Genomic DNA, 25,351 nt, shown 5'->3' with positions numbered 1-25,351 from the left:
TCCATGTTTACTTTCCACTGTCTTGATCAATGGTGACAGCAATCACAACTCTGGGAGGGCATGCAGTTCTGAGTCCCCCTTTAAAAAATACAACTTTGTTGTCGTTTAGTCGTGTCCGACTCTTCGTGACCCCATGGACCAGAGCACACCAGGCACTCCTGTCTTCCACTGCCTCCCGCAGTTTGGTCAAACTCATGTTCGTAGCTTCGAGAACACAGTCCAACCATCTCGTCCTCTGTCGTCCCCTTCTCCTAGTGCCCTCCATCTTTCCCAACATCAAGGTCTTTTCCAGGGAGTCTTCTCTTCTCATGAGGTGGCCAAAGTATTGGAGCCTCAGCTTCAGGATCTGTCCTTCCAGTGAGTACTCAGGGTTTATTTCCTTCAGAATGAATAGGTTTGATCTTCTTGCAGTCCATGGGACTCTCAAGAGTCTCTTCCAGCACCATAATTCAAAAGCATCAATCCTTTGGAGACCAGCCTTCTTTATGGTCCAGCTCTCACTTCCATACATCACTACTGGGGAAACCATAGCTTTAACTATACGGACCTTTGTCGGCAAGGTGATGTCTCTGCTTTTTAAGATACTGTCTAGGTTTGTCATTGCTTTTCTCCCAATGACAAAAAATACAACTACTGTAATTAATACAATTAGTTAGCTGGTGTTTCCATCCTGCCTGTTTTGCACTGGTTTTCCTCCACCATTGCCCCCCATGGTTATGTCTTGTAGCCAACATATTTTTCCTCAGCGTGTCCCAAAAGTCTACTCTGCACAGTCTACTAGCACTGAATACAGCCCTACGAGCCTGGCGTGCGTTTGGGGATAAGGGTGTCACCTCTCCTGTTGCTACACAAAGCTCTGTGCCTCCAAAATGCGCCACAATCACAGCTCAGTGCAACCAAGGTCTGTGGAAGCAAGAGACATGGGGGAATTAGAGCAGGCAAAGCTTGTTGAGCACAGGTGCAAAAAGCCCATCTGCTGACATTTTCTCACCTACACAACTGCAGAATGTACCTGTCTTTCGTTACATGTTGTCACCATTTAGCTGCTTGAATACATTTCTGGCGAGAACCCGGTGAAATGGTCGGTGACTCAGTTAAGCTCCTCGCTTCACCTTTGCCTATTTTCCCCTCAGGCGGCTGCCATTTTTATTTGCCCGGAATGTTCCGGAATTAGGCCAGGAGGGGATGAAGCTCAGCCTTGGTTGCTGGCCTCCACATGGAAAGTGTGTTACATGACCTCCCTCACAGGAAAAAGAGTACATGGACAAGAACGTAGGTTTGTAGCCAGACAGATGGTGAAATTGCATTGGCTCATGACCCCAGGCCCCCTTCCCAAAGTGGGATTTGGGGTCTCATCTGAAGTGTGGCTTGGGGATCTAAGCTCAAGCATTGTTAAGTCAGCCCCACTTTTGAAACATGCCTTGCAGTCATGAGCTCATGATATTTATGACCTATTTACATTTCCATACCCTCCAACATTTCCCCAATGAAAATAGGGGTGCCCTAAGAAAAGGTGGGACATTCCAGGATCAGATCAGGAACTGGGGCGGCTTCTGTAAGTCTGGGGCTGTCCCTGGAAAATAGGAACACTTTGAGGGTCTGCATTCCCTCACCCGGGAGCTTGAAGCATGGTTTCCCCCTACCCTGCTTTTATTCTCACAACCCTGCGAGGTAGCGCTTGGCCCATTGATCTTCATGGCTGCGTAGGTTTTGAAGCCAGGTGTTCAAAGCCAGACTGATGCTGAGCCCCACACGAGACTGGCTCTTCCCACCTACTGCTTTCTGCACATCGAACCTCTCTACTTCTCTGGCCGCACCAGTTTCGATGCAGGCGCAGTTCAGAGGCTCCCGTTGCAAGGATGGGCAGCCTCTGGGCCTGCAGATGAGGTGGGATCCTGGTCAGCCCCAGCCAGCATGCCCAGTGGTCAAGGATAATGCAGTCTTAACAGTAGCTTGAGGACTGCTGTCCCCACCCCACCCCCAATGCTGCTTTTCTAGCTTTTCATAAAAGTGTGTTTATGTACCGCCCTCTTGCAAAACATCAGTGTGCTGAGCACGCCTGGGGGCCTGTTGCTAACCTACAAAATGTACTGGTCCCGTTGTTCCTGCTCTTGGTCACTGTCCGTTCAGTTGCCTATTCCAAGTGTGGATACAGTGAGGAGATGGAACAGCTTCTCCAACCTGCCTTGGCTTCTCCCTCTGGGCAGTTGTGCGGATTGAGCCCAGAGGGAGGGCAAGCATTTAGGCAAAGGGGAAGTAGTGGCTGCTTCCTTTGGAGGAAGTCTATTTCCGGCCCCGCACCCAACCCCAGGAACACAGGAAGCTATCCTTGCTGCATCTAGCTCAATATTGTCTACACTGACTGGCAGCAGCTCTCAAGAGGTTTCAGGTAGGGGATGCTCTTAGCCCTGCCTGGAAATGTCGACGGCCCACAGTTGTTTCCAGCTTGGAGCTGTCATTGGGTGTGTTATCATCAACGACATCTTATTCCTGAAAACAAATCTAGTTCAAAGAGTTCTTTTCTCCCCAAAACATGTATTCAGAGATTAGTTGGTTTCCCTAAGAGGCCCTTTGCTCTTAAATCCAGTTTTCGACATTTTTTTCCTCTTTTGGGGGCACAGGGCAATCTATGCATGCTCAGAGGGGCTCAATGCCTTTGCTCAATGTTTTTAGAAACCAAATGGGCTGCAAGCCTACCAGAGCTATGGTCATGTGGGCTTCCAAAATATATTTGGAATAAATAAATAAATAATTCAGTCTATACACATTCCTGCCTCGGCAAGAGTTTCTCTTTCTCTCTCTCCCCTCCCTCCCCCCCCGGTGTTCCTCCACCCCACTCAAGCTGAAACCTTTCCTTTTATGAAGATGGAAAAAGACCAAAATGTGTGAATCACAGATTCCATTTTCCCATGGGCAAAGTTAAGTGTTTTGCTCTAAAATGTGCTACTTCCTGCAGGCTGGATGGTATGTGTGTGTGTGTGTGTTGAAAATGCTACATACGTTTATGAAAAGCTTAATTATGGGACCTAAGAGGCAGAGATAGGTGGGTAGCCCTTGTCTATGCACCTTTTGGCCCCAGGGGTGGGTGGGCGGCATTTTCTTACATCCATGATGGTGTTCCTGTTTAAAACTTCCAACAGTTAACATTATTTCTTGTTAAATTTCTCTCTCACACACACAAAGGCCAATATTTATTAGAGAAGAATGTCCTGAGAATTTTCTCATTTGAGCAAACCCTTAACTTGTTGGGCGAATTTTACACACAAGAAGAATATATGTGGCAAACTCTCCCTTCCCACTCAAAATTTGCCTCCTGCAAATCCAGGTGGTGAATTTCGGTGACAACCGTTAGAATCCAACCGTTAGATAATGTTGGCTCTTAAAAAAGGTAAAAGTAAATGACCCCTGACAGTTAAGTCCAGTCGTGAACGACTCTGGGGTTGCAGCGTCCATCTCACTTTACTGGCCGAGGGAGCTGGCGTTTGTCTGCAGACAACTTCCAGGTCATGTGGCCAGCATGACTAAGCCGCTTCTGGCGAAACCAGAGCAGCGCATGGAAACACCATTTACCTTCCCGCTATAGCGGTTCCTATTAATCTACTTGCACTTTGATGTGCTTTCGAATTGCTAGGTTGGCAGAAGCTGGGACCAAGCAACGGGAGCTCACCCCATTGCGGAGATTCGAACCGCCGACCTTCCGATAAGCAAGCCCTAGGCGTGTTGGCCCTTCAACATAGCTTTATTCAGTATTAACCGAGTGGAAATTTTTCAGAATGGAAGTTTTCTTTGAGCTCCACCAAACCCAGACCCAATTAGCTTCTTCCATGCTCTTTTTCCCCCACCTAAAGATTTGGTTAGCAGTTAGCAGAGGTTAAGTCAGGCACCCTCAAACTTCGGCCCTCCAGATGTTTTGGACTACAATTCCCATCTTCCTCGACCACTGGTCCTGTTAGCTAGGGATCATGGGAGTTGTAGGCCAAAACATCTGGAGGTCCGCAGTTTGGGGATGCCTGGGTTAAGTGGAGGTGAAATGGAGGGGGAACCCAGCTTACTGAATTAATAACTGGATCAGCTTCTTTCATGTTTGACTTGACCGATTTTAATATTTAAAACACTGAAGGAATGGGGGGGGGGACACGACTTGCTGCTGTTCGGGACGCAGGGCCTCAATGAAATCACTGGAGCTCTGAGCAAAACCAGGGCGTTAAAAGCTGTGAAGGCGAACAGGAACCTCAAGAGGCAGGCTTTTCTCCTTTGATTCCCAGCAGGACTAAGCCCTGGAACGATTCGGAGCCTCTGCAAAGCAAGCGACAGGAACCAGAGTTACTTGCCTTCCAGGGACACAGTGCTGAAAGGTGGAGGGCTGTGTAAACTCTGCTTTTTGCAGGCAAACGGAAAGCTGAACAAGATGCCCTGTGTGGGCAGAAGGTATTTATTTATTTAGTCATTCGTTCATTCATTTATTATAAGTATATCCCGCCTTCCCTCCAAGGAGCTGAAGCTGGCGCACGTGATCCCTCCTTTTATCCTGACATAAACCTTGCAAGGTAAGATTAGGCTGAGAGAAAAGCAACCGGGCCTTGGTTGCTCAGCCGTGGAACATGAGACTCTTATTCTCAGGGTCGTGGGTTCGAGCCCCATGTTGGGCAAAAGATTTCTGCATTGCAGGGGGTTGGATTGGTTGACCCTTGCGGTCCCTTCCAACGCTACAATTCTATGATTTTTTTTTTAAAAAAATTATACACCAAAAAAAGAAAACAAAAATACAAACAAAACAGTGATAAAGACAATATTAATTACAAATCAATAAAGCAAAAAGTGCTCCTTAGACTATAGACCCGACCTCCCGTCCATTCCTTATTTCAATTATCTATTAATTGTTGCCAATACACATGTTTATCTTAAATTAACTAATTATTGATTTATCTTAAGTTTCATATCTTTCTTAAATCTACTACTAAAGTTATTCAAATGCTGAGACAGAGTTTAAACTACTGTAATTGTTTTTCAAAGAAACTTTGAAGACTTCCCATTTTGAGATGAATTCCTGTTTTGGTTTGTTCTTTATTTTTTCTGATAAACCACCTAACTCCGCATAATCTGTTAGCTTTTGGATCCATTCATGGATAGAGGGGATTTCATCGCTCTTCCACTTTGTAGCGATAAGAACTCTTGCTGCCACTGTGGCGTATAAAAATATACTCTTCATTTTTTGTGGGATATCCAAATTTGTGATCCCCAGAAGATAAGCTTCTGGTTTTCTCTTAAAGGAAATCTTTATCATTTTTTGTATTTCTAAGTGGATACTCTCCCAAAATGCTTGGATTTTTTTGCATAGCCACCACATGTGATAGAAAGTGCCTGATTTATCTCCACACCTCCAGCAGTTACTTGGGACACTTTGTACATCTTTGACAGTTTCCAAGGTGTTGGATACCATCAGTGTTGCATTTTTAGGAAGTTTTCTCTTACGGTAAGACATAACAGTTTGTGAATTTCCAATTATTCTTCCACAAATTTTCCCACTGTGGCATGGTTTACAATTCTATGATTCTAAGGCCAACCAGTCGGCTTCATGGCTGAGCGGGGATTTGAACCCTGGTCTCCCAGGTCTTAGTCTGACACTATAACCACTACGCCATCCTGACCCTTAGGGCAGATTCTCTGGAGCCCTGTTTAAGCAAGCCCCGTCTCCAACATCCTCAGGAGCATGCAGGCTGCTTTTCACACCTTTATGTCAAATTGTTGGAGCTTGGTGAGAAATCTTGGAAGGGGTGACCAGGAGGAAAGTTTTGTGTCGAAGAACTATTGCACTTAGTTCAGCTTGGACATTAAAACCAATTTCTGGGCTCAGCATTCGTATGCTCCTCTGGTTGGTGGATCTTGGGATTATAGTAAAAATAAAACAATGTAGACCCTAGAAGAGTGAAGTCTGCCCATCCATGCTACGTAAAAGATTTCTCAAACTTAAGCACATTCTTTTCCTTGCTTTGCCATACCTTCCAAACATTTCACAGATGAAAAATAGGGGCATGCATATTACGTATTTATTTGCATACTGAGGATTAATACCAGCGCCACCTCCCCAATTGTACTTTTCTGGGATGGGGTGTTTCTCTAGCCTCCCCCCTATGTGTTCATTCTGTGAATGCCTGCAGATTTAAAAACCAAGGAGGGTGATTAACCAAAGGAACAAAGATATACTAAGCAAGTATCATTGCCCTACTATATATTAACTGCTCAAATCACCATTTGGCAGCTGCAGCGTGTGTCAGATGAAAGGACACTCCCTGAGTCAGGCCACACCCCCCCCCCCCCTGGAATACTGTACACAGTTCTGGTTGCTGAACGGAGGATATTGTAGAGATGGAAGGACGGCGCAATAGGGAAAGCAAAATGATCGGGGTGGGTGGGGGTGGAACAACATCCATCTGGGGCTTTTTAGTTAACGTGGGGAGAATGGGGACAAAGGGGAGAGAATTATAGTTTACATAACGTATGCCCATTTTTTAACAGGGAAGAGCTGCAGCTCAGTGGCAAACCCTCTGTATGCAGAAGATTTCAGGTTCAATCCCCAGCGTACATTTAAGTTTGTTGAGGGTGTGGGGCGCTGCTAGGGGTGAACTACAGTTCCCAGGATTCTCTGAGGGAAGCCTTGTGCTTCAAATGTGCCATGTGGCTGCGTCCACAGTCTTCATGACAGCCTCCAGACGTGGGGGGGGGGGGGGCTGAGCTGGAAATCTACCCTTGTTGGTCCAAACAGCTTTGCGCTATGTAAAGGTAAAGGGACCCCTGACCGTTAGGTCCCGTTGCGGACGACTCTGGGGCTGCGGCGCTCATCTCGCTTTACCGGCTGAGGGAGCTGGCGTACAGCTTCCGGGTCATGTGGCCAGCATGGCGAACCAGAGCAGCGCATGGAAATGCCGTTTACCTTCCCGCTGGAGCGGTACCTATTTATCTACTTGCACTGGCATGCTTTCGAACTGCTAGGTTGGCAGGAGCAGGGACCGAACAACGGGAGCTCACCCCGTTGTGGGGATTCGAACCACGTCCCTTTGCGCAATGTACTTTGGTGCAAAAAGAAAGAAAGGAATACGGCACACTGGCAAGCTTTCAATAGTTAACAAAGAGCAGGAAAATACAGCCATGAATCAATTCCTGTCTGCGACCCCAGGCTTATCAGGAGCAAAAAAAAATGACTTGCTTGGGAAGCATCTAACACTTCCCTGCCACCCCCCACCCCCACCCCACCCCCACCCCCACGCCCGGCTTCAAATAATCAGCAGCGAGGGTTTAGGATCAAAGGATGGAGGCAGAGTGAATTTTAAAAGGCCTGCAAGGGCTCATCCCTGCATTCAGTCCTCCCCTGGGGCTGATTAAGCCAATGTGGCGTTGCATGCGGAGCTCAGGAAAGGGAGCTGGTTGGGGTGGGGGCTGGAGAAAAGATCTATAGCTACTGATATAGCACATTAAAAGAATTATTGCAAACAAGCGAAAAAACTGTAGCAGCAGCAAGAGACCCCCCCCTCCCTATACCCCAGTGAACTGAAGAACAGCCAAGCCGGTCTAGCCTCTAGGGTGCTCAGCTTCCTTTCTTTTAAGCCCCTGAAAAATAATAACAGGAGCCCAAAGCATGTAACACTTGCAGGGAGGAGATAACTGAAAAGCCATAAAGCAGCAACCGAGATATTTTGTGCTAGCTGTCGAGAGCGGGGCCGGAAGACTCCAACCAGCTTGAGATGGTAGGACTGCGGTCAGTTTTAAGGGCTCCTTGTTCCCATCAAGCTAACTGAGGCATTTCCCAATTTTCCTTCCCACATTTGTTCAGGCCACCCCTGAGGCCCGGTGGATTGGAACCTTAGTGCTCTGTGCAAATTTTTGACTGTCATGGCTATTGGCTCATTCATTAAATCTGAAGAAGTGTGCATGCACACGAAAGCTCATACCAATAACAAACTTAGTCGGTCTCTAAGGTGCTATTTTTTTAAAAAAAAATCATGAAAGCAGGTCATCCATCCAGACTGGGGAGAGGAAATGGAGATAAGAAATTTGTGCCGGGGGGGGGGGAGAGATTTGGTTTGAATATGATGAGGTTTGCTTTTCCAACTGAATCATTTAGTACATTTTATCTAACTGGCACAGACTTACATTCTTTTCTCCAAATAAATAAATTTCTGCTTGTATTCACCAGAGCCTGTCCCACTCTCACCCCTTTTCATGTCTTGGTTTATTCTTCAGGGGGATTCAAACCCCCACCACCTTGTCAAGGTCCACAGAATGGTAGGGTTTGAAGGAATCTCAAGCGCCATCTAGTCCAACGCCCTGCAATGGTCTTTCGAGGGCCACTTAATGATTTTCGTGCCTGTTGTAGCAATTGCAATGTGCTAGATGCAGTATGCTTTTTAATTGCATTCTTTCTTTCTTTTTTTTGCTTCTTTTATTTTCTTACATTGCATTTCATTGTGCTACCGTTTGCATTCCACAGAAGAAAAACATAAAAAGGCAATTGAAAATTGCTACAAATACTTACTGCAGACAATCCTGTGGACCGCCTGAATGAAGCATGGAGGTCACTGGTGGTCCGTGGAATACAGCTTGGGAACCCCTGCTCTAGACCCGTGTTCTTCAACTTTAGGTCCCCAGATGTTGTTAAGACTACAAAACCCATCATCCTCAGCCACTTAGCCAATGGTCGGGGATGATGGGACTTGAAGTTCGAGTACATCTGGGGGACTCAAAGTTGAAGAACAGTGCTCTAGATCAGGCACCCCCAAACTGCGGCCCTCCAGATGTTTTGGCCTACAACTCCCATGATCCCTAGCTAATAGGACCAGTGGTTGGGGAAGATGGGAAATGTAGTCCAAAACATCTTGCGGGCCAAAGTTTGGGGATGCCTGCTCTAGATTATGAGCTTAGTTTTCAATATTAGAATTCAGTGAAAGCAGAAAAAAAACTGCAAAGTTTTTTACCTGTTTGTGCCTGGCAACAAAACAACACAGAGCGTGTGGTTCGGCAAGCACCGATGCAGCTGTTTGATTCTACGGTCTAATGTCTTCACGGCTTTCTTTAAATCTTCTTCCTGTGTAGGATTAACATGAAGGCTGTCCATAAAGCAAAAACCCAATAACCACAATGACACTGGGAAGGGCATCAGAAAGCTATTGTACAGTGGGCAAAAGAGCATTGGTAGTAGGGTCCCCAGTACTTTAAATTTGCAATTAAAAAAGAACCCATGACAAACTGATTATCTAAGTGCTTTGTGGGCATTTAAGTCAGGGATGGCTTTTTTGTTTCTTTCTCTCTTTTTTTGGCCCAAGGACGACAAATGATGTTGGTCCTCTCTCTGAGGACTGCATAGCAGCCACAGGTGCGGCCCAATCAAAAGTGGGTGTTGCCAAAATTGGCACAGTCCCCCCGTGCCCCAACTCTTGCACCTTTACCCACGCATATGGGCAGAATGTTCAGAAGCTCCCTGCAGGATCAGGCCAGCTAGTGTAGCACTCTGATCTCCCAGTGTTGAACCAGATGCCCAAAGGATGCTTGCAAGTGCAACTTGAGCACAACACCATTCTCCCCACTTGCAATTCACAGTCACCGGTATTCAACTGTACGTTGCCTTCAACGGTGGACATTCATGCATACAAAAATCTTTCTCTCTCTCTCTCTCTCTCTCTCTCACACACACACACACACACACACAACTTTGATCTCAGCTGATTCAAGTTCACTCCTGATTCTTCCTTTGCAGTCATGTCTTGAATTCAAGTCCTGGCTACAAAGGAAGACGTTCCCCTTTGAATTCAAGTTGGGCTGGAAAGGGAGAACACTTAGACGGCACTCCCAACTCTGCCTTTCCAGATATAATTCTGCACTGAATGAGGTGCCGAACTATACAAGCCGCCCTGCGGGTCTGTCTGTTGGACAGCTGGCCATCCTACGATGTCCGGTGATGGAAAGGAGGGGGTGGTTTCGGGCAAACCCACGCCACAGGGGAAATGAGGAGGTGCAATGGACCTGAGTAGGCTTGTGGGCCACAAGTTCCTCACTGCTGCTTCCCATCAAGCCCTGCTCTGTGCTCTCCTCCCACCCCAGTGCAGGAAAATGTCAGTGGATGGAGCTGGCAGACCAACTGTGAATTTGCCACCTCCGGTACACATTGTCCCAAGGTTATGAGTAACGCATGAACGTAAAATAACAGGAAGCTAGTGCGGGTGGTTAGGATTATATCCTCCGACACCAAATGAAGTTTCTAGACCAGTCATCAAGAACACTCCACTGGCAGAGTCCGTTATCAATGCTGCAAGCTCAGGAAGGTATCAGAGAGGTAACCTTTGTCCCAAGCTCTGCATTCAAACCACTTTCCCACGACACACTGAGAGCAAGGCAAAAAGCTCACCAAAGCAAAGGGCCGCTCCTTTTCCAGGGAGGGAGCTTCAAGGGGTGGCTGTGAGGCAAGGAGCTTCCCGCCATTTTGATTCACGTGACGAAACCATTTGTGGAGACGTGCAGGCGTGAGAGCCCTCCTGCTCTCCATTTTGCTTCCTCTGGCTGCCTGTTCCCTTATGGCTTCAAGAGCATGGGAGGCGCTTTCTGGTGTGGGGAATTCTAGAACACACACAAAATCAATTGAGTGCTATTTCCTCAGCCAGCACAAATAACAAAGATTAACTTTTGCTGGGGGAGATTCCTAGGATGGTGTTTGTTTGCTCAAGAGCAGGGTCTCCAAACTAAGGCCCGGGGGCCGGATGCGGCCCAATCGCCTTCTAAATCCGGCCCGTGGACGGTCCGGGAATCAACGTGTTTTTACATGAGTAGAATGTGTCCTTTTATTTAAAATGCATCTCTGGGTTATTTGTGGGGCCTGCCTGGTGTTTTTACATGAGTAGAATGTGTCCTTTTATTTAAAATGCACCTCTGGGTTATTTGTGGGGCATAGGAATTCGTTCATTTCCCCCCAAAAAATATAGTTCGGCCCCCCACAAGGTCTGAGGGACAGTGGACCGGCCCCCTGCTGAAAAAGTTTGCTGACCCCTGCTCAAGAGCCTGCCTCCGCTCATCCAAGAACAGCAGGAATAGATGGCATATAAATAGTAATTATTATTATTATTATTATTATTATTATTATTATTATTATTATTGCGCCTAGAATCCAGTTCCTCAGGTGCTCTACTTACTGAGAAAGCAGTAATTCCTATGTTTTCCGGTTCTGGGATCCCTTGGCAGGAAAACGGCGTTTAAGTCTTTCAAATAACCCAGCTTCTCCCGCAAGCCTGCCTCGCTCTGGGCTTTCCCCAATCCTGCCAGGTAAAGGACGCCTTCATTGTCTGCATCTCTTTCCAGCTCCTTCACCAGCATCTCACAATCGAGCGTTTCCTCAGTGACGGGTCTCTGAAGCTGAAAGGCACCAGAGGAGAAACTGAAACTCACCTGGCGCCCTGTAGTCCAGAGGCCTTCTACCCTGTGTGCATGAGGGCATTACTTAAAGGGGCTGGTGGGCTTGCAATGGGCATGAAATGCTTGAGAGGAATTTGGAAGATGCAGGTCAGAGCAGAGGGTGGGTTTCCCCCCGACACACACCTCTTTTCGCAGCCTGATCACCTGGAGGTAATTTGTATGCGCCATAGGCGAGTGGCTACATGCAGGTCTGGTGGAAATATTTTGCTCTGTGTGTGCTCAGTGGGAGCCAATTTATATCCGGAGCATAAGGTAAAGGTAAAGGGACCCCTGACCATTAGGTCCAGTCGTGACTGACTCTGGGGTTGCGCGCTCATCTCGCATTATTGGCCGAGGGAGCCGGCGTATAGCTTCCAGGTCATGTGGCCAGCATGACAAAGCCGCTTCTGGTAAACCAGAGCAGCACATGGAAACGCCGTTTACCTTCCCGCTATAGCGGTTCCTATTTATCTACTTGCATTTTGACGTGCTTTTGAACTGCTAGGTTGGCAGGAGCTGGGACCAAGCAACGGGAGCTCACCCCGTCACAGGGATTCGAACCGCCGACCTTCTGATCAGCAAGGCCTAGGCTCAGTGGTTTAACCACAGCGCCACCTGGGTCCCTTATCCGAATAGTACTGGATAATTACGAAACTTACGATGGCGGAAGACAAGATGCTGCCATGCCTGCCCACTGCTGCTGTCAGAGGGCCTTCTTACAGGGAACCTCCCCGTCTCCTGTTCACCAGCACTTCGCCCAGTGAGAGCAGCAGCAGCAGCAGTGGGTCAGCAGAGGGGAATCAGGAAGTTAGCAGGACGGAGGTGTCATGGCTCAGTGAGGTTGGAGAGCCTTTGCAACGCCCTGACCAACAGGTGGAGGGGAACATGCAGCCCCTTCCGGCGCCCGAATCAAGGCGCGCCACCAAACGTAAGGTCGGGAGGAGGCGTTTCGGGGTGCCCGAGCTCTTATGCTGGTCCCGCAGCCGGAAACGTCCACTCCCGGATTCTGCGAGTGGCTGCGAGGTCATGTTTTCTGCTATCTCTGCACTGTAAATACTATGCACAATAAAACTATTAAAGACAGAGCGGACTTGGGCGTCTTTACTCAAGAGTAGCCGTTAACGGCACCATTACAGCTGCTCTCTGCCCAAAACTATGTCATGAATGCGAGGGCGAGATACGAGCTCACCTTGATTGAGGATCCTGCTACTTCTGCGCCATTGAGACTCTCCATGGCAAGCTGGGCAGCCTCAAGCACTTCATACTGGATACAGATGTGGGGCTTTAGAAAAAAGAGAATATTGAAACAGATCAGCCCAGGTCATAGGTCCATAAACTGTGGTTTTACCAACCTCAGAACAAGCCATGTGGCCCCCCCCCATGTACCTGGCTCGTCAAACCATAGTTTCCTGTGAGTCCCAACTGTGGTTTAAGCCACATTTGCAAACCATGATATGAAACCAGAAGCAACTGGCAACTGTGTTTAGAAAACCTGATCTCATTTGTCCACTACAAGAGCGCCCAACACAGGGGTTTCTTTTTTTAAAAAAATGTTTTATTAAACAGAAAATGCAAATGAGAAAAAGGGCAAACATTTGAGAATAAAAAAAATAATATGAACTCAGTACAAGGCTTTTGATAATAAAATCATAAAAGTAAAAAAAAAAATCAGGTGTAACTAGAAGGAATACATGTGCTGCCTCCCTCATCCTAGCAGAATTTATTTTGTTTATTTACCTCAAATGTTTCTGTGATGGCCCTTATTGATAGAACATGGCCGTATTTCTTGAAGGTTCTCTTCAGAGACTTCAGGCAGAAGTCTTTGGCAAATGGGCCTGCGTAGAGTGTCAGCATGTTGGCCAGCTTGGTCCTCATCTGCAATAAGGGGAGGGTTTAAAAGCAACATTAGTTTTTCACTTCTGTTCCAGAACAAGGCTGGTTGCATTTTGGGACCCTTCAGGATATCTTTTTTTTAAAGTAACTTGCTCCCCACCTCAAATCATAAGACTTTTTGGGAGAAGATTCAGGACGGATAAAGGAAGCATTTCTTCACACAGTTAAACACTGGAACTCGCTCCCACAGGAGGCAATGGATAGTTTGAAAGAGGATTAGACAAAATCACAGAGGACAAGGCTATGAATGGCTGCTGGCCACGAAGCCTATGTTCTGTTGGTGTAACGTGAATAATGGGTTAAATTACACAGTACTTAGGCTCGTGTTTTGAGGAGCACATTCTCCATGTCTGGATGCTCTTGAGATAAGGCTGCCAGGTGCACTGGGTTACCATAGCAACACCAGCTAGGTTGAGTGCATGACTTGCTGAGTCATTCCAACTTCTCATTGGTTCAGGAATGCTCACTCAAGGTGGGATTTCACAGAACTGCCACCCACAAATCCACTCCTGGTTTTATGCACCCCACAAAAAAGTTATTCTTCTCAGCAGCCTAATTTAGGGGAAGGAGAATATTTTGTTGCTGCTGCTGTTGTTAAAAACACATGATCAAAATCAAAATCGGGACTCAGAAAGCATCCAAACAATAACAAATCATCCGGAGAGCTTCCTGTCAATCAGATTTTGGGGAACCTTTTGGCCCTTCGGATGCCACTGAACTACAACTCCCATCACCTCTGGCCATGCTTGTTGGCATGGATGGGAGCTGTAGTTCAGCAACAGCTGGAAGGCCAAAGGTTCCCCACACCCGCTGTGGGTCTTGCTTTGGCCACCCCTGTGGAAGGACATAGGGAAGTGCTGTTTACCTTGGAAACTGTTTCTGCAACCTGGTTGGGTGTGGCATGCTGAGAATCCAAAGCAAACTGAATTACACTGAAGGAGGACCTGGGAATCTCTTCCAGGGCTCTCTGGAGTACCTAAACAGAGAGAAAGTTGGGTAGGAGACATTTGGAGTCATGGGCTGCAGGGTCAATAAAAGTGAAAATCTGGCTGCATGGAAAATGAATATTTGGGGTAGGGAAGCCTTTTCAGTCTCAGCGCTGCTGTGTTCCTTTTGGGGAAACCTTCTGGGGGTCACATGGCAGTGGTGGGTGGGGCCAGATGCAAGCATGGGCGGAGCAATGGATGCAAATATTACCTTTGTACAGTAAGCTAGATTCTGCACACAGGCTCACACACCCTCCGGATAAGGAAGAGTCATTATCAGAGTTCCAAGGACACATTCCCAGCCAAGCAAAAACTCTCAAGGAGGGTGTGAAGCACAGCCACTGAAGGGTGTGGCCTTCAGAAAGGGGATGTGGCCTGTGGAGAGTCCTGAAGGCCAGAGACAGAAGCCTGGCTGGAACTGACAGGAGCCCAAAACACCAGAAGGGCAGCAGGTTGGCAAAGGCTGTGTCAGCAAAATACACTTGCAGTTATTTATTAAAATTCCTTCCAGTAGCACCTTAGAGACCAACTAGGTTTGTCATTTGTATGAGCTTTCATGTGCATGCACACTTCTTCAGATACACTTATTTATTATTTATAGAAGTTATTTATTAGCTATTTTTAAAAGTTTATTTGTACCATCCAAGTTACAGCAGTGTCTTGTCCAATCACAGGCCTGAACTGAAGACCAGAAGGAGGCAAAATTCTTACTTAGCAATTAGGGAGAATGTTCTTTGCACACCCCTCTTCCTCATATATATTTCTTATAATGAGAGCAGAATATTCAGGATGGGGATCAGTCTCTTAAAGGGCTCTGTGTAATTGCAACACTAAGGAGCACAAAACCATACTAACCATGCATGCAACACCCCCCCATCTGAAAATCTGAATAGGTACAGTCCTTTTGACTGTCTCATTTATTCAGGCTATGGTCACCCAGGGAGCCTAATGGCCAAATGAGGATTTGAACCCGGGTCTCCTGGGTCCTAGTCCTCCTCTTTTAAACATTCTGGTTCCAAGTGCTTGAATCAGTTCTCTATGCTTCTGTTGGGAAGGACCAAAGTGTGGGGGGTTTCTCAGCTTTGGAAAATGAATATTAAGCTGGGATAAAATGTCAAGGCTGGGAGGGATATTTATAACTCACTTGCTTATTTGGAGAGCCAGTTTGATTTTGACAGTTGTAGAAAGCTTCCTCATTCTGTCCTCCCAGAAGCAATGTTTTTTGACCAACAGAGTGCAAGATGTCTAGAAGGCTGTAACACACACACACACACACACACACACACCAACAATGAAAGCAAAGTCTATTTAAAACAAACAAACAAACAAACCCATTGTCATGTTTACAACTGACTACTCACTTTGATTAGATAATAATCATGATTAATACTTATATAGCTCTGTAGGACACTCAAAAGTCCTTAATGGACAACCACCCTGTAAGTTGGCCAATATTATTATGCTTCATAATGCAAGGAGGAAACATTTAATTAAAGGCAAGTGGTAACTTGCAAGGAAGTTTCCAACAAAGGCACAGTCACCCTGGGAAACCTCAATAGTGCTTTTTGAGTCCATGCTGGACGGGGGGGGGGGGATGATGCAATAGCACTGCATCTCAAAACAGTGACAACAAATAAGGTCTGAAAAAACATGGAGGCCAACACAGGAAAAATCCAAAATGCAGCAGGATGATATCATCTGGATTTCCTGTACAAAGTGAGTGAATGAAGGTTGGCAATTCCAGATTAAATAGCGAGAATGGAGACAGCCAAGAGCGCTGAAATGTTGAGTTTCCAAGTCCGACTCCTTTCGCAAAATCAACAACTGGCGATTTTGACAAGAGCACGGATCGTTAAATGAAGGCAAGCAAATTATCATGCGGACAATGTGTCCTGAAAGGTGCGGGTAGCTTATTTGCACAGCGTTCTTTCCAGAGACTCTGCCAAGACAATAGTAACTTGGAAAAGACCTTGATGTCGGGAAAGATGGAGGGCACTAGGAGAAGGGGACGACAGAGGACAAGATGGTTGGACAGTGTTCTCGAAGCTACGGACATGAGTTTGACCAAACTGTGGGAGGCAGTGGAAGACAGGAGTGCCTGGCGTGCTCTGGTCCATGGGGTCACGAAGAGTCGGACACGACTAAACGACTAAACAACAGCAACAAAGTGGAGTGATGGTGCTACAGAAGGCTGAGATACACACATCGCTCAGGCAAAGGCTGCCCCCAAAAGAGAATGAAAAGCAACACAAATTTACCATTGGATGGGTTTCCTCACCCCGTTCTTTTGCTGCGGCAAGGCACCGTTCCATGCCTCTCCCGTCTCCCTTTGCTTTAGCTGTCTTGCTTCCAGGTTCAGCTCTGCTACCTGGTGTGAAGCCAACAGAATTTCACCAGACATTCCCCTCTCCAGAGTCTGCAGGTTTCTGATCTTGGAGTTTTCCTAGGGGCGCGGGGGAGCGTTTGCACAGATTCCCCTTGCAAATTATGTGCCTGTACAATATTAAGAACCAGGGCGAGGTCTTGGCACCCAAAAAGAAAAGGGGGCTTGCGCTAGATCACGTTTTCCCCATTCTGGAACCCTCTGAACATTTTGAACTCCCACCAGCCCCAGTCGCTGGGGCAAACGGTCAGAGATGATGAGGGGGCGGGGCGCGGAAGCTCAACAGAATCCGGAGGGCACTATGTGGGAGGAGGTGGCGAGAGAAACCAGAGTTAAGGCCACTGCTGGCGGACAAAATGGGAACATTCTGGCAGAGCAGAAATTAAATCCCTCACCTCCTACTGAAACTAAGCCTCTGGACTCAATTACCAGCTGGAATTTGGCAGACGTCATGGGGGGTCATTATCTTTAGGGCATACGGAAGATGTGATGGTTTTAAGAAGGCTTTTCCTGAGGTGTGTCTGGGTCATCTATGAAACATTAATTGTACACCTGTAGGATGTTGGAATGGTTTAAATTATTTTCAACCATTCTGAATTATTTTTTAGGGTTTGTCAAGACAGTTTAATATTATTTTTATCTCGACGTACACCGCTTCGGTGGTCTCAGGTTGTGAAGTGGTTTATAAATTTGCAAAACAAATACTACTACAACAACATGCAGTGTTTACTAATAAGCCTAAGAACTCCGAACTGAACTGAGCACTTATCCTTTCCCCCATATACTTCACCCTCCCCCTCTCCCTGTTGTCTCCTCGGGGGTCACATTCGAGATTGTAAGCTCTTTGGGGCAGGGATTTGTTGCCTTCTTACTCTGCAGAGCGACCTTCACACCAATGGCTCTGCGAGGGAACGATTCCCTGTCTCCAGGATTTAGTGACAGCTCCTCTTTGCACTCTCCAGATTAAACTCAAATTAACCACATCCATTCTGGGGGCCCGTAAATCTTATCAGCAGAGCTCCCCATCCGGCCCCTTCTCTATAGCCCCTCTCGGGTCTTCAGAGAGGCAACTGCCTCTTGGCAGTTTAGTGTGGGGTGGGTATCCCAAGAGAGGCCATTCTCTGTGGCGGCCCTAAGATGTGCAATTCCCTCCCCACAGAGGTCTGCCTGACACCTTGCCTGCAGAGCTTTCGTTCTCTGCTAAAGACGTGCCTCTTTAACCTGGTCTTTGACATTGGGCAGAGGGAGGCAGATTTAAGACACAGCCTGATTTTTCTCACTGCAGATCGTTTTAACTGATTTAAATATTTCCAGTGCTGTAACTTGCTCTGGGACCTCGTGGTGACAAGCCTGACCTATCTGCATACTTGCAGCATCTGTTTTTATTCCGAATGATCAGTCACACAAGGCAGCAGGTTCACAGCTATTATAAAATATGCTTCATGGAAGTCGTGCCTCGGCTGCTTTGGCTCCAGGGAATGTAATTTGAGTGAAGTGTCCTATTTACAGCATTTGGCATGAATATTGTTCTTATATTATTTGCATTTGGGGGGAGGGATATATAACATTTGGCTATGGTTCAGAGTGAAGAATTCATCAAGAAAGCAGCTGCTCTAGGTAAACATTTTCTATGGGTCAGTGATGCATTTGGAGGAATTTGTTGCATTCCACAAAGGAGTGTCGTCGTCAAAACTGTTCCCAAGGACTCTAGATTACTCGGGCTTGAAAAGGACTAATGTGTCGAAATGGGCTTGCAGTCACCCTAGAGTGTCAGACTCAAACCCCACCTGATCAGAACCACAAAACCGTAGAGCTGCAAGGGACCCCAAGAGTCATCAAGCCCAACCCCGGCGATGCAAATGAACGAATTAAATCCCACAAGCTTATTTCAAAGGCAAAGCAAGCAGGCCCTTACTTTCCTCTCCCGCTTTGATGTAATTGCATCCCAAACATTTAGGGTTTGTTCTTTTGTAGCTCCCTGGCATTTTCTCCCTCCCCACACACCCTTTCAACCTGTCAGCAGGCCTACAATCCTTTTGCAGGCAAATATTTTTCGAAAAAAGGAAGGAAGGAAGGAAGGAAGGAAGGAAGGAAGGAAGGAAGGAAGGAAGGAAGGAAGGAAGGAAGGAAGGAAGGAAAAGAAGCGCGAAAGATGCAAAGCCACATACCTTCCTGGGTCCTTGGCTGATGAAATACTGGGCCAGTTCAAGGGCACACTTGGCATCTTCGGTTGGATCGTGGCCGCTTCCGTCAGTGCGCTGGATTTGCTTCCTGCAAAGGAGAAAAGCAAAATGTGCAGGTTTAAGTGCAGCAATGCAGCGAGGGCCGTGGCGCCTGATAACAGCACACACTGCCTTGCAAAATGGCTCTTTAATAAAAAGAACCCCCCTTCTGACTGGCTTTGGCCGAGAGCAAAGACAATCTCCTTGTGATTTCCCGGGATCTGCTCTGTTTTCCAAACCTTGGGGTGGAAGTTGGCACAATCTGACCCCCCCCCCCCAGGTTGGAAAAGGGCCGTAGCTCAGGAATAGAGCATCTGCTCTGCATGAAGAATGTCTCAGGTCAGGATGTCTGAGTGACAGGGGAAATACTTTACCTTAAAACTGCTTCTGCTAAGAATTTGAGCTTGAATCGTTTGCCACCCTTCCTGGCAAAAAGAAGAGAAGTATCTATAACATTCGGATGCACCATCTGGAAGAAGCGGAGAGGGGTGTTAGAATACATGACTCAAAAAAGGGTGACATTTTTAAGTCGCAGACGAGGCTGGGAAACTTGATCCTTTGCTACTGGCCCGGATTTGCAGCCTGCAAACTGCAAAAATACTAATAGTGAACAAGAAGAGCCTGTTGTATCAGGCCAGCAGCCCATCCTGTTCTCACATCAGCCAGCCAGATACCTGTGGGAATCTGCCTGCAAGCAGGACACAAGAAGAAGAAGAAGAAGAAGAAGAAGAAGAAGAAGAAGAAGAAGAAGAAGAAGAAGAAGAAGAAGAAGAAGAAGAAGAAGAAGAAGAAGAAGAAGAAGAAGAAGAAGAAGAAGAAGAAGAAGAAGAAGAAGAAGAAGAAGAAGAGTAGTTTGGATTTGATATCCTGCTTTATCACTACCCGAAGGAGTCTCAAAGTGGCAAACATTCTCCTTTCCCTTCCTCCCCCACAACAAACACCCTGTGAGGTGGGTGGGGCTGAGAGACTTCAGAGAAGTGTGACTAGCCCAAGGTCACCCAGCAGCTGCATGTGGAGGAGCGGAGACACGAACCCGGTTCCCCAGATTACGAGTCTACCGCTCTTAACCACTACACCACACTGGCTCACACACCACACTGGCTCACGATCGCCTTCCTCCACGGCTGGATCTAGACACATCCAAGAAGTGATTCAGTTAAACACATTGTAAACTTCATACTGGGAAGTCCCGTTGCTGAAAAACAGGACTCCACAGTGCCATCTGGTGTCAAAGTGTTATAACACATATAAAGCGCTTTATCTTTACAAATGTAGCTGAGTCTCGTTGATCCTTTAGTGTGACGGCACTTTAGAACTCCATGCCTGTTGAGATCAAACAGGTGCCTTTCCTGTGCTTTTCCCGGCGCCTGTTAAGCACATTCTTGTTCAGAAAATCCTACTTAAGATGCTTAGAAAGTTAAGGCGCTTCTAATCTGTTTTAGTATTTTAACTTTTGTACTCTTTATAAAGTGTGGTTGTGACTTTTTTCCTGCATTTTACTTCTTTATTTTTCTGCAAGCTGTTCTGAGGTTTTCTACAACCAATAACTTCCAAGTTACGAGATTCTGAACGGTTAAGATCTGTGGAACAGACTCCCTCAGAAGGTTATAGATTCTCCTCCCTCGAGAGATTTTTAAGCTGTTCCCAAGTCTTGGATGTTTTAGTTGAGATTCCTGCATTGCAGGGGGTTGGATTAGATGACCCTCGGGGTCCCTTCCAACTCTACGATTCTAAGTGGTGTATAAATTTTGTGCAACAAACAAACAGCACCCTGCCTGCCTGCAACTCCTAGCACCTGGTATGCAGAGGCAAACTGGCTCCAACAATGGAGGTAGAACATAGCTGTTAAGTTATGTACAACTAGAGCGGGGTAATAGGGTATATCCTTGATTAATTATCCTTAATCATCCTTGTTTTTCCTTCTCCAGCTGTCTCCCGTTGTCGTGGGAGCTCCCTCCATTAAGGCAGACCGGAACCGGAAGCCAGGGGCAATATATCTTTCAAAACCAGTTTCAAGTCTACATCATGATATTGGTTTCAGACTTTTTGACCTGGCAATACATTGTGAATCATGGTCTCTCTCTCTCTCACTCTCTCTCTCTCTGTGTGCATGTGTTATGCAAAAATCACAATGTGGGGTAAAATGCGTGAAGCCAGCCAATGCCTCTAACACAGCTCCATCCTTATTTCAGACGTCATGACATATTGGTATATATCAAGATCACAGATATCGCCCAGCATTAATAACAATCCTTGGTAATAGCCCCAAGACGGCTAGATGGACAGAGAGCCTGACTCAGTATATCTCCCTGTGTTTCTAAGGTTAAACATGCAGATTCAATTTCCTTGCCCTTTACGCAAGAGGTCCGAGCCCTGAGAGGAGTGAGACTTGTCGAAGGAAAGGAGACTCACAGACTCACTTCTAGAGCTTGAAGGTCATTATTCAAAGAGTGGCCCACTAAAACCGCGTCGGGGGGCAGCAGCTTCTTCAACCGGACCTGGATGTCAGCGAGGGTTGTCGTGACGGGAAGGAGTAGCTCTTCCGTGATGCCAGAGTAACTTCAAGACACAAGAGGAGGGGTAGTCAGAGCCCTTGAAGGAACGCTGCATTTTCAAGCCAAGGCAAAGCTCTGGTGGGAATCCTTAGCACAGAATCTCGCCCGGCCTCTTGGTTTAAAATCTGATTTGAAACATCCCGAATTTCCTTTTCCTGGACAAATCCCACCTTCCCTGTGGAACAGCTCAGACCTGGCCTTTGCAGGGAGAAGGAGTGTCACAGAACGGCCTGTGTTGCTTCAGACTGCCAGGGAGGGAAATGTTGGCTTGTCCAGAAAGGGCACATAATTTCTAATGATCAGTCCATGAGTGCCAATACTTATGCGGCCAAATCTGCATTACCCAGGCAAAAGAGAGGGGGATATTAGCTGGTCTCTGAATGAGCACAGTGTGGGTGGGGGGAGTTTTGCAGAAGTATAACAATCATTGAAAGAAAACCCTAAGGGCAGGGAGAGGATCGTCCAAACAGCCCTGTCAAGTCTGAAAAATGCTCAGTGGCCACGGAAGGAGGAGCAGGGTAACAGAAAAGGGATGGGGGATGGCTTAGATTTTCCCAGCCTTGGATCCCCAGTTCTTGTTGGAGTACAATTCCCCTCATCTCTGACCAGCTTGTGGGAGCTGTAGTCAGGCAACATCTAGGGACAGGGTAGCTGAGAGTATCTGAACAGAAGCAATTCTAAGTCCCACGTGCTAACTCTCGATTTGTGGGATACATACACACACACTCCCCTGTAGTGTCTAGGCTTGGTGGTTCTCTGCCCATTCTCCATCACAGAATAAATGTGTGACCAGGGTACCTCGTGAGGTAATTTCTTATTGGTAACTCAGGCTTGACCAGCTCATTCATAATGCACCGACCACGGGCATCCACCACCGAGATTCGCGTGAGTTCGGATCCCTTATCGGTGAGGCACTGGGGAAAACATTGAGAAGCAAAGAACATCAAGAAAGGTCTTAACTGGCTCAGGCTGAGGCCTTGACTTCCTCCCCACTACATTCAAACCCCTGCCCCATAAGTACAAGGCCACATGTAAAGGGGTCTCCTCCACAGGGCTGGTTCGAGTACTCAGAGCTCCTGAGGAGGTTTTTAGGACAGGCTTGGCAAAACAGGAAAATATGAGTCATGTAATCTCCTCCAACCCCTTACTGCTTCCTACCTACCTATCAGGGTTAGATTCCCTGATTCATTTTGGGTAATAGGCTTAGGAAGCTTCCTAATACCAAGGCAAGACCGTTGCTCCATCTCATATTGTCTACCCTAGGGTTGGGGAACCCTTTTTAACTCAAGAGTTAAATCTTCTTGTAAGAAAGAGGAGACTGAGAGGAGCTATGACAGCCATCTTCAAATATCTTCAAATATCTCAAAGGGCTGTCACGTGGAAGATGGAGCAAGCTTGCTTTCTCCTGCTCCGGAGGGTAGGACTTAAAACCAATGGATTCAAGTTACAGGAAAGGAGATTCTGACTAAGCATCATAGCTGCCAAGTCTCCCGCATTCCCCAGGAAATCTTCATTTTTCCAGCTGTTCCTAGCTGAAAAAACGGATTTTTTTGTTTCCCCCCCGGTTTATTCTGGCGCGGCGGCCATTTTGGAACTGGGCAAAGCAGCATCAAAAGTCACTTCTGAGCATGCTCTGCCCAGTTCCAAAATGGCAGCAGCGCTACTTCCGGTCTGCTACTTCCGGCCGGTCCCTTATTTCTCCGACAGCAACTTGGCAGGTATGCTAAGCATCAGGAAAAACATTCTGACAGCAAGAGCTGTTTGACAATGGAATGGACTCCCTCGGGAGGTGGTGGACTTTCTTTGGAGGTTCCAAGCAGAGGTTGGATGGCCACCTGTCAGGGATGCTGTAGTTCAGATTCCTGTATTACTGGGGGTTGGACTAGATGACCGTCAGGGTCCCTTCCAATTCTATGAACTGAGGGCTCTTTTTTAATCCACCCATGCCTTTAACCAGTGTAACGTTTCACGCTGAAGGTCTCCCACAGTTTAAGCCTCAGCAAGGAAACACAACAAAAGCACAACACTCACTTTCTTTTGTTTGTCAGGGAGTGTCATGTCAACATACCATTTCACAGTCCAGCCCAAAGAGGGGGCTGCTGTCTGTCGCTGGGCCATCACAACGGGTGCGGACAAAATGGCTGCAGTTGCTGAGGCCTAGAGAAAGGAGCGAAGGTATTTCAGCTCCAATGGCAAGAGCCAGTGTGGTTGGCGCTTCCATTTCAAGAGAATGGTGCGCAAGTTCTGTGACGTACGATGGAACGCCAAGGAAAATGAAACTTAGCTCAGTCTGAAAGAAGATACCCGAGTACTCTGAAAATCATTTGCCCACACGTATGCCCAGGAAAGAGGGACGTGGGTGGCACTGTGGTCTAAACCACAAAGCCTAGGGCTTGCCGATCGGAAGGTCGGCGGCTCGAATCCCCAAGACGGGGTGAGCTCCTGTTGCTCGGTCCCTTCTCCTGCCCACCTAGCAGTTCGAAAGCACATCAAGTGCAAGTAGATAAATAGGTACCACTCCGGCAGGAAGGTAAACAGTGTTTCCATGCCCTGCTCTGGTTTTACCAGAAGCGGCTTAGTCATGCTGGCCACATGACCCGGAAAAACTGTCTGCGGACAAACGTCGGCTCCCTTGGCCAGTAAAGTGAGATGAGCGCCACAACCCCAGAGTCGTCCGCGACTAGACCTAACAGTCAGGGGTACCTTTACCTTCTTTATGCCCAGATAAGGGTAGATCTGGCTGAAAGGAAGCACAAGGAGATCTGCGCCGATTGTTGCAACGAATCCCTAATTATGATTACTGAATAATTATAATATGATCGTATGATTGTGGAAGGGACGTGGCTTTGAGAAGGCGTGGCTGTGATTGCCACGAAGGGACTCTGTGCTTCTGAATTTGCCACCACACAACTGACTAGAACAGTAAGCGATGAGGTGGCAGACGACAAAAGCAGACAAGCGGCTTTTTAACAACAGTATGGGTTCTAAACAGCAGCTAGCAAGGAAGCAACGGTTTGCCATGGGGTCTGACCTGAACCTCCTTCTCGAGCTACCCTCATTTTATTCCATTGGTGATGCTGAATAGTTAAAAGAGAAATTAACTACAGAGAAAATAACTCTACATGTGCTCCACCACCGAACCACAGCACCCCCCCCCCCGCTTTTCAAATAATCTGCAAATTAACTGTAATCACAAATGTGTGTTTCTGTTTCCCCAATAACAGGAGCTTACCTTCCAAGGGGTAATCATGGAGACGCATCTCCTCCGCAGTAAGGACATACCTGGAGAGCCCATGGCCCTCTTCTCCATATTTCTGAATTATGGGATCTTCCCTCGTCACTGAAACACAGAACAAAGGGAAGGGTCAGCAGGGTTGTGGGAGCCAGACAGTTTGCAGAATATAAACCTCAGGGGTGGGGGGGTGGAATTGCAAGACAACCCAATTAGGACCAGGTGTGTTGATTGGACACAGAATGCTGACTGGCAGGTGTTTGTGTGTGTAAAACTGGGGGAATGGAATGGAGAGCCCTGAAAAGAGCATGGCTGGCTGGAATTCCGAACAGGAGCACTCCATGCCACCAGGTTTTGCATTTCCATACGTTGCATTAAAATATTCCCTGTTCTCAACACTGCAAGTATGTCAAGTCATGCACATTTCATCCAAGTGGGTCTGCTGAGAATTGCAGCCTCAGTTAAAATTCTAATCTAAAGTTGTTGGTTTTTTGTTTTGTTTTTAAAAATCCAAAATAAATTAACTGCAGCTTTTGTGTAAGGTGTTAAAATAAAATAAAAAGGCAACTTATCTCTTTCTTAAAGGTAAAGGGACCCCTGACCATTAGGTCCAGTCGTGACCGACTCTGGGGTTGCGCGCTCATCTC

At 47.0% G+C, this 25,351-nt stretch overlaps 1 protein-coding gene across 1 annotated transcript in view; it reads right to left on the bottom strand.

The window, feature by feature from the left end:
- Window positions 1-4,076: 4,076 nt before the first annotated feature.
- Window positions 4,077-25,351, bottom strand: part of REXO5 (RNA exonuclease 5) — a 33,857-nt gene continuing 12,582 nt past the window's right edge. Inside the window, exons 6-20 of the mRNA XM_035130497.3 lie at window positions 24,705-24,812; window positions 23,541-23,629; window positions 22,271-22,386; window positions 21,338-21,476; window positions 19,292-19,386; window positions 18,864-18,966; window positions 16,571-16,680; window positions 15,457-15,565; window positions 14,192-14,302; window positions 13,171-13,308; window positions 12,623-12,715; window positions 11,175-11,394; window positions 10,397-10,605; window positions 8,970-9,079; window positions 4,077-4,296 (exon numbers count right to left, since the gene is read on the bottom strand). Coding sequence (XP_034986388.3) covers window positions 4,233-4,296; window positions 8,970-9,079; window positions 10,397-10,605; window positions 11,175-11,394; window positions 12,623-12,715; window positions 13,171-13,308; window positions 14,192-14,302; window positions 15,457-15,565; window positions 16,571-16,680; window positions 18,864-18,966; window positions 19,292-19,386; window positions 21,338-21,476; window positions 22,271-22,386; window positions 23,541-23,629; window positions 24,705-24,812 — 1,814 coding nt within the window. The 3' untranslated portion in view covers window positions 4,077-4,232. The remainder of the gene's footprint in view (window positions 4,297-8,969; window positions 9,080-10,396; window positions 10,606-11,174; window positions 11,395-12,622; window positions 12,716-13,170; window positions 13,309-14,191; window positions 14,303-15,456; window positions 15,566-16,570; window positions 16,681-18,863; window positions 18,967-19,291; window positions 19,387-21,337; window positions 21,477-22,270; window positions 22,387-23,540; window positions 23,630-24,704; window positions 24,813-25,351) is intronic.

The sequence above is a fragment of the Zootoca vivipara genome, chromosome 13 (genome assembly GCF_965207765.1).
Source record: "Zootoca vivipara chromosome 13, rZooViv2.hap1.1, whole genome shotgun sequence".
NCBI classification, from domain to species: domain Eukaryota; kingdom Metazoa; phylum Chordata; class Lepidosauria; order Squamata; family Lacertidae; genus Zootoca; species Zootoca vivipara.
Note: the sequence above shows the minus strand (reverse complement) of the source record. Positions and strands in the feature narration are given on the sequence as shown.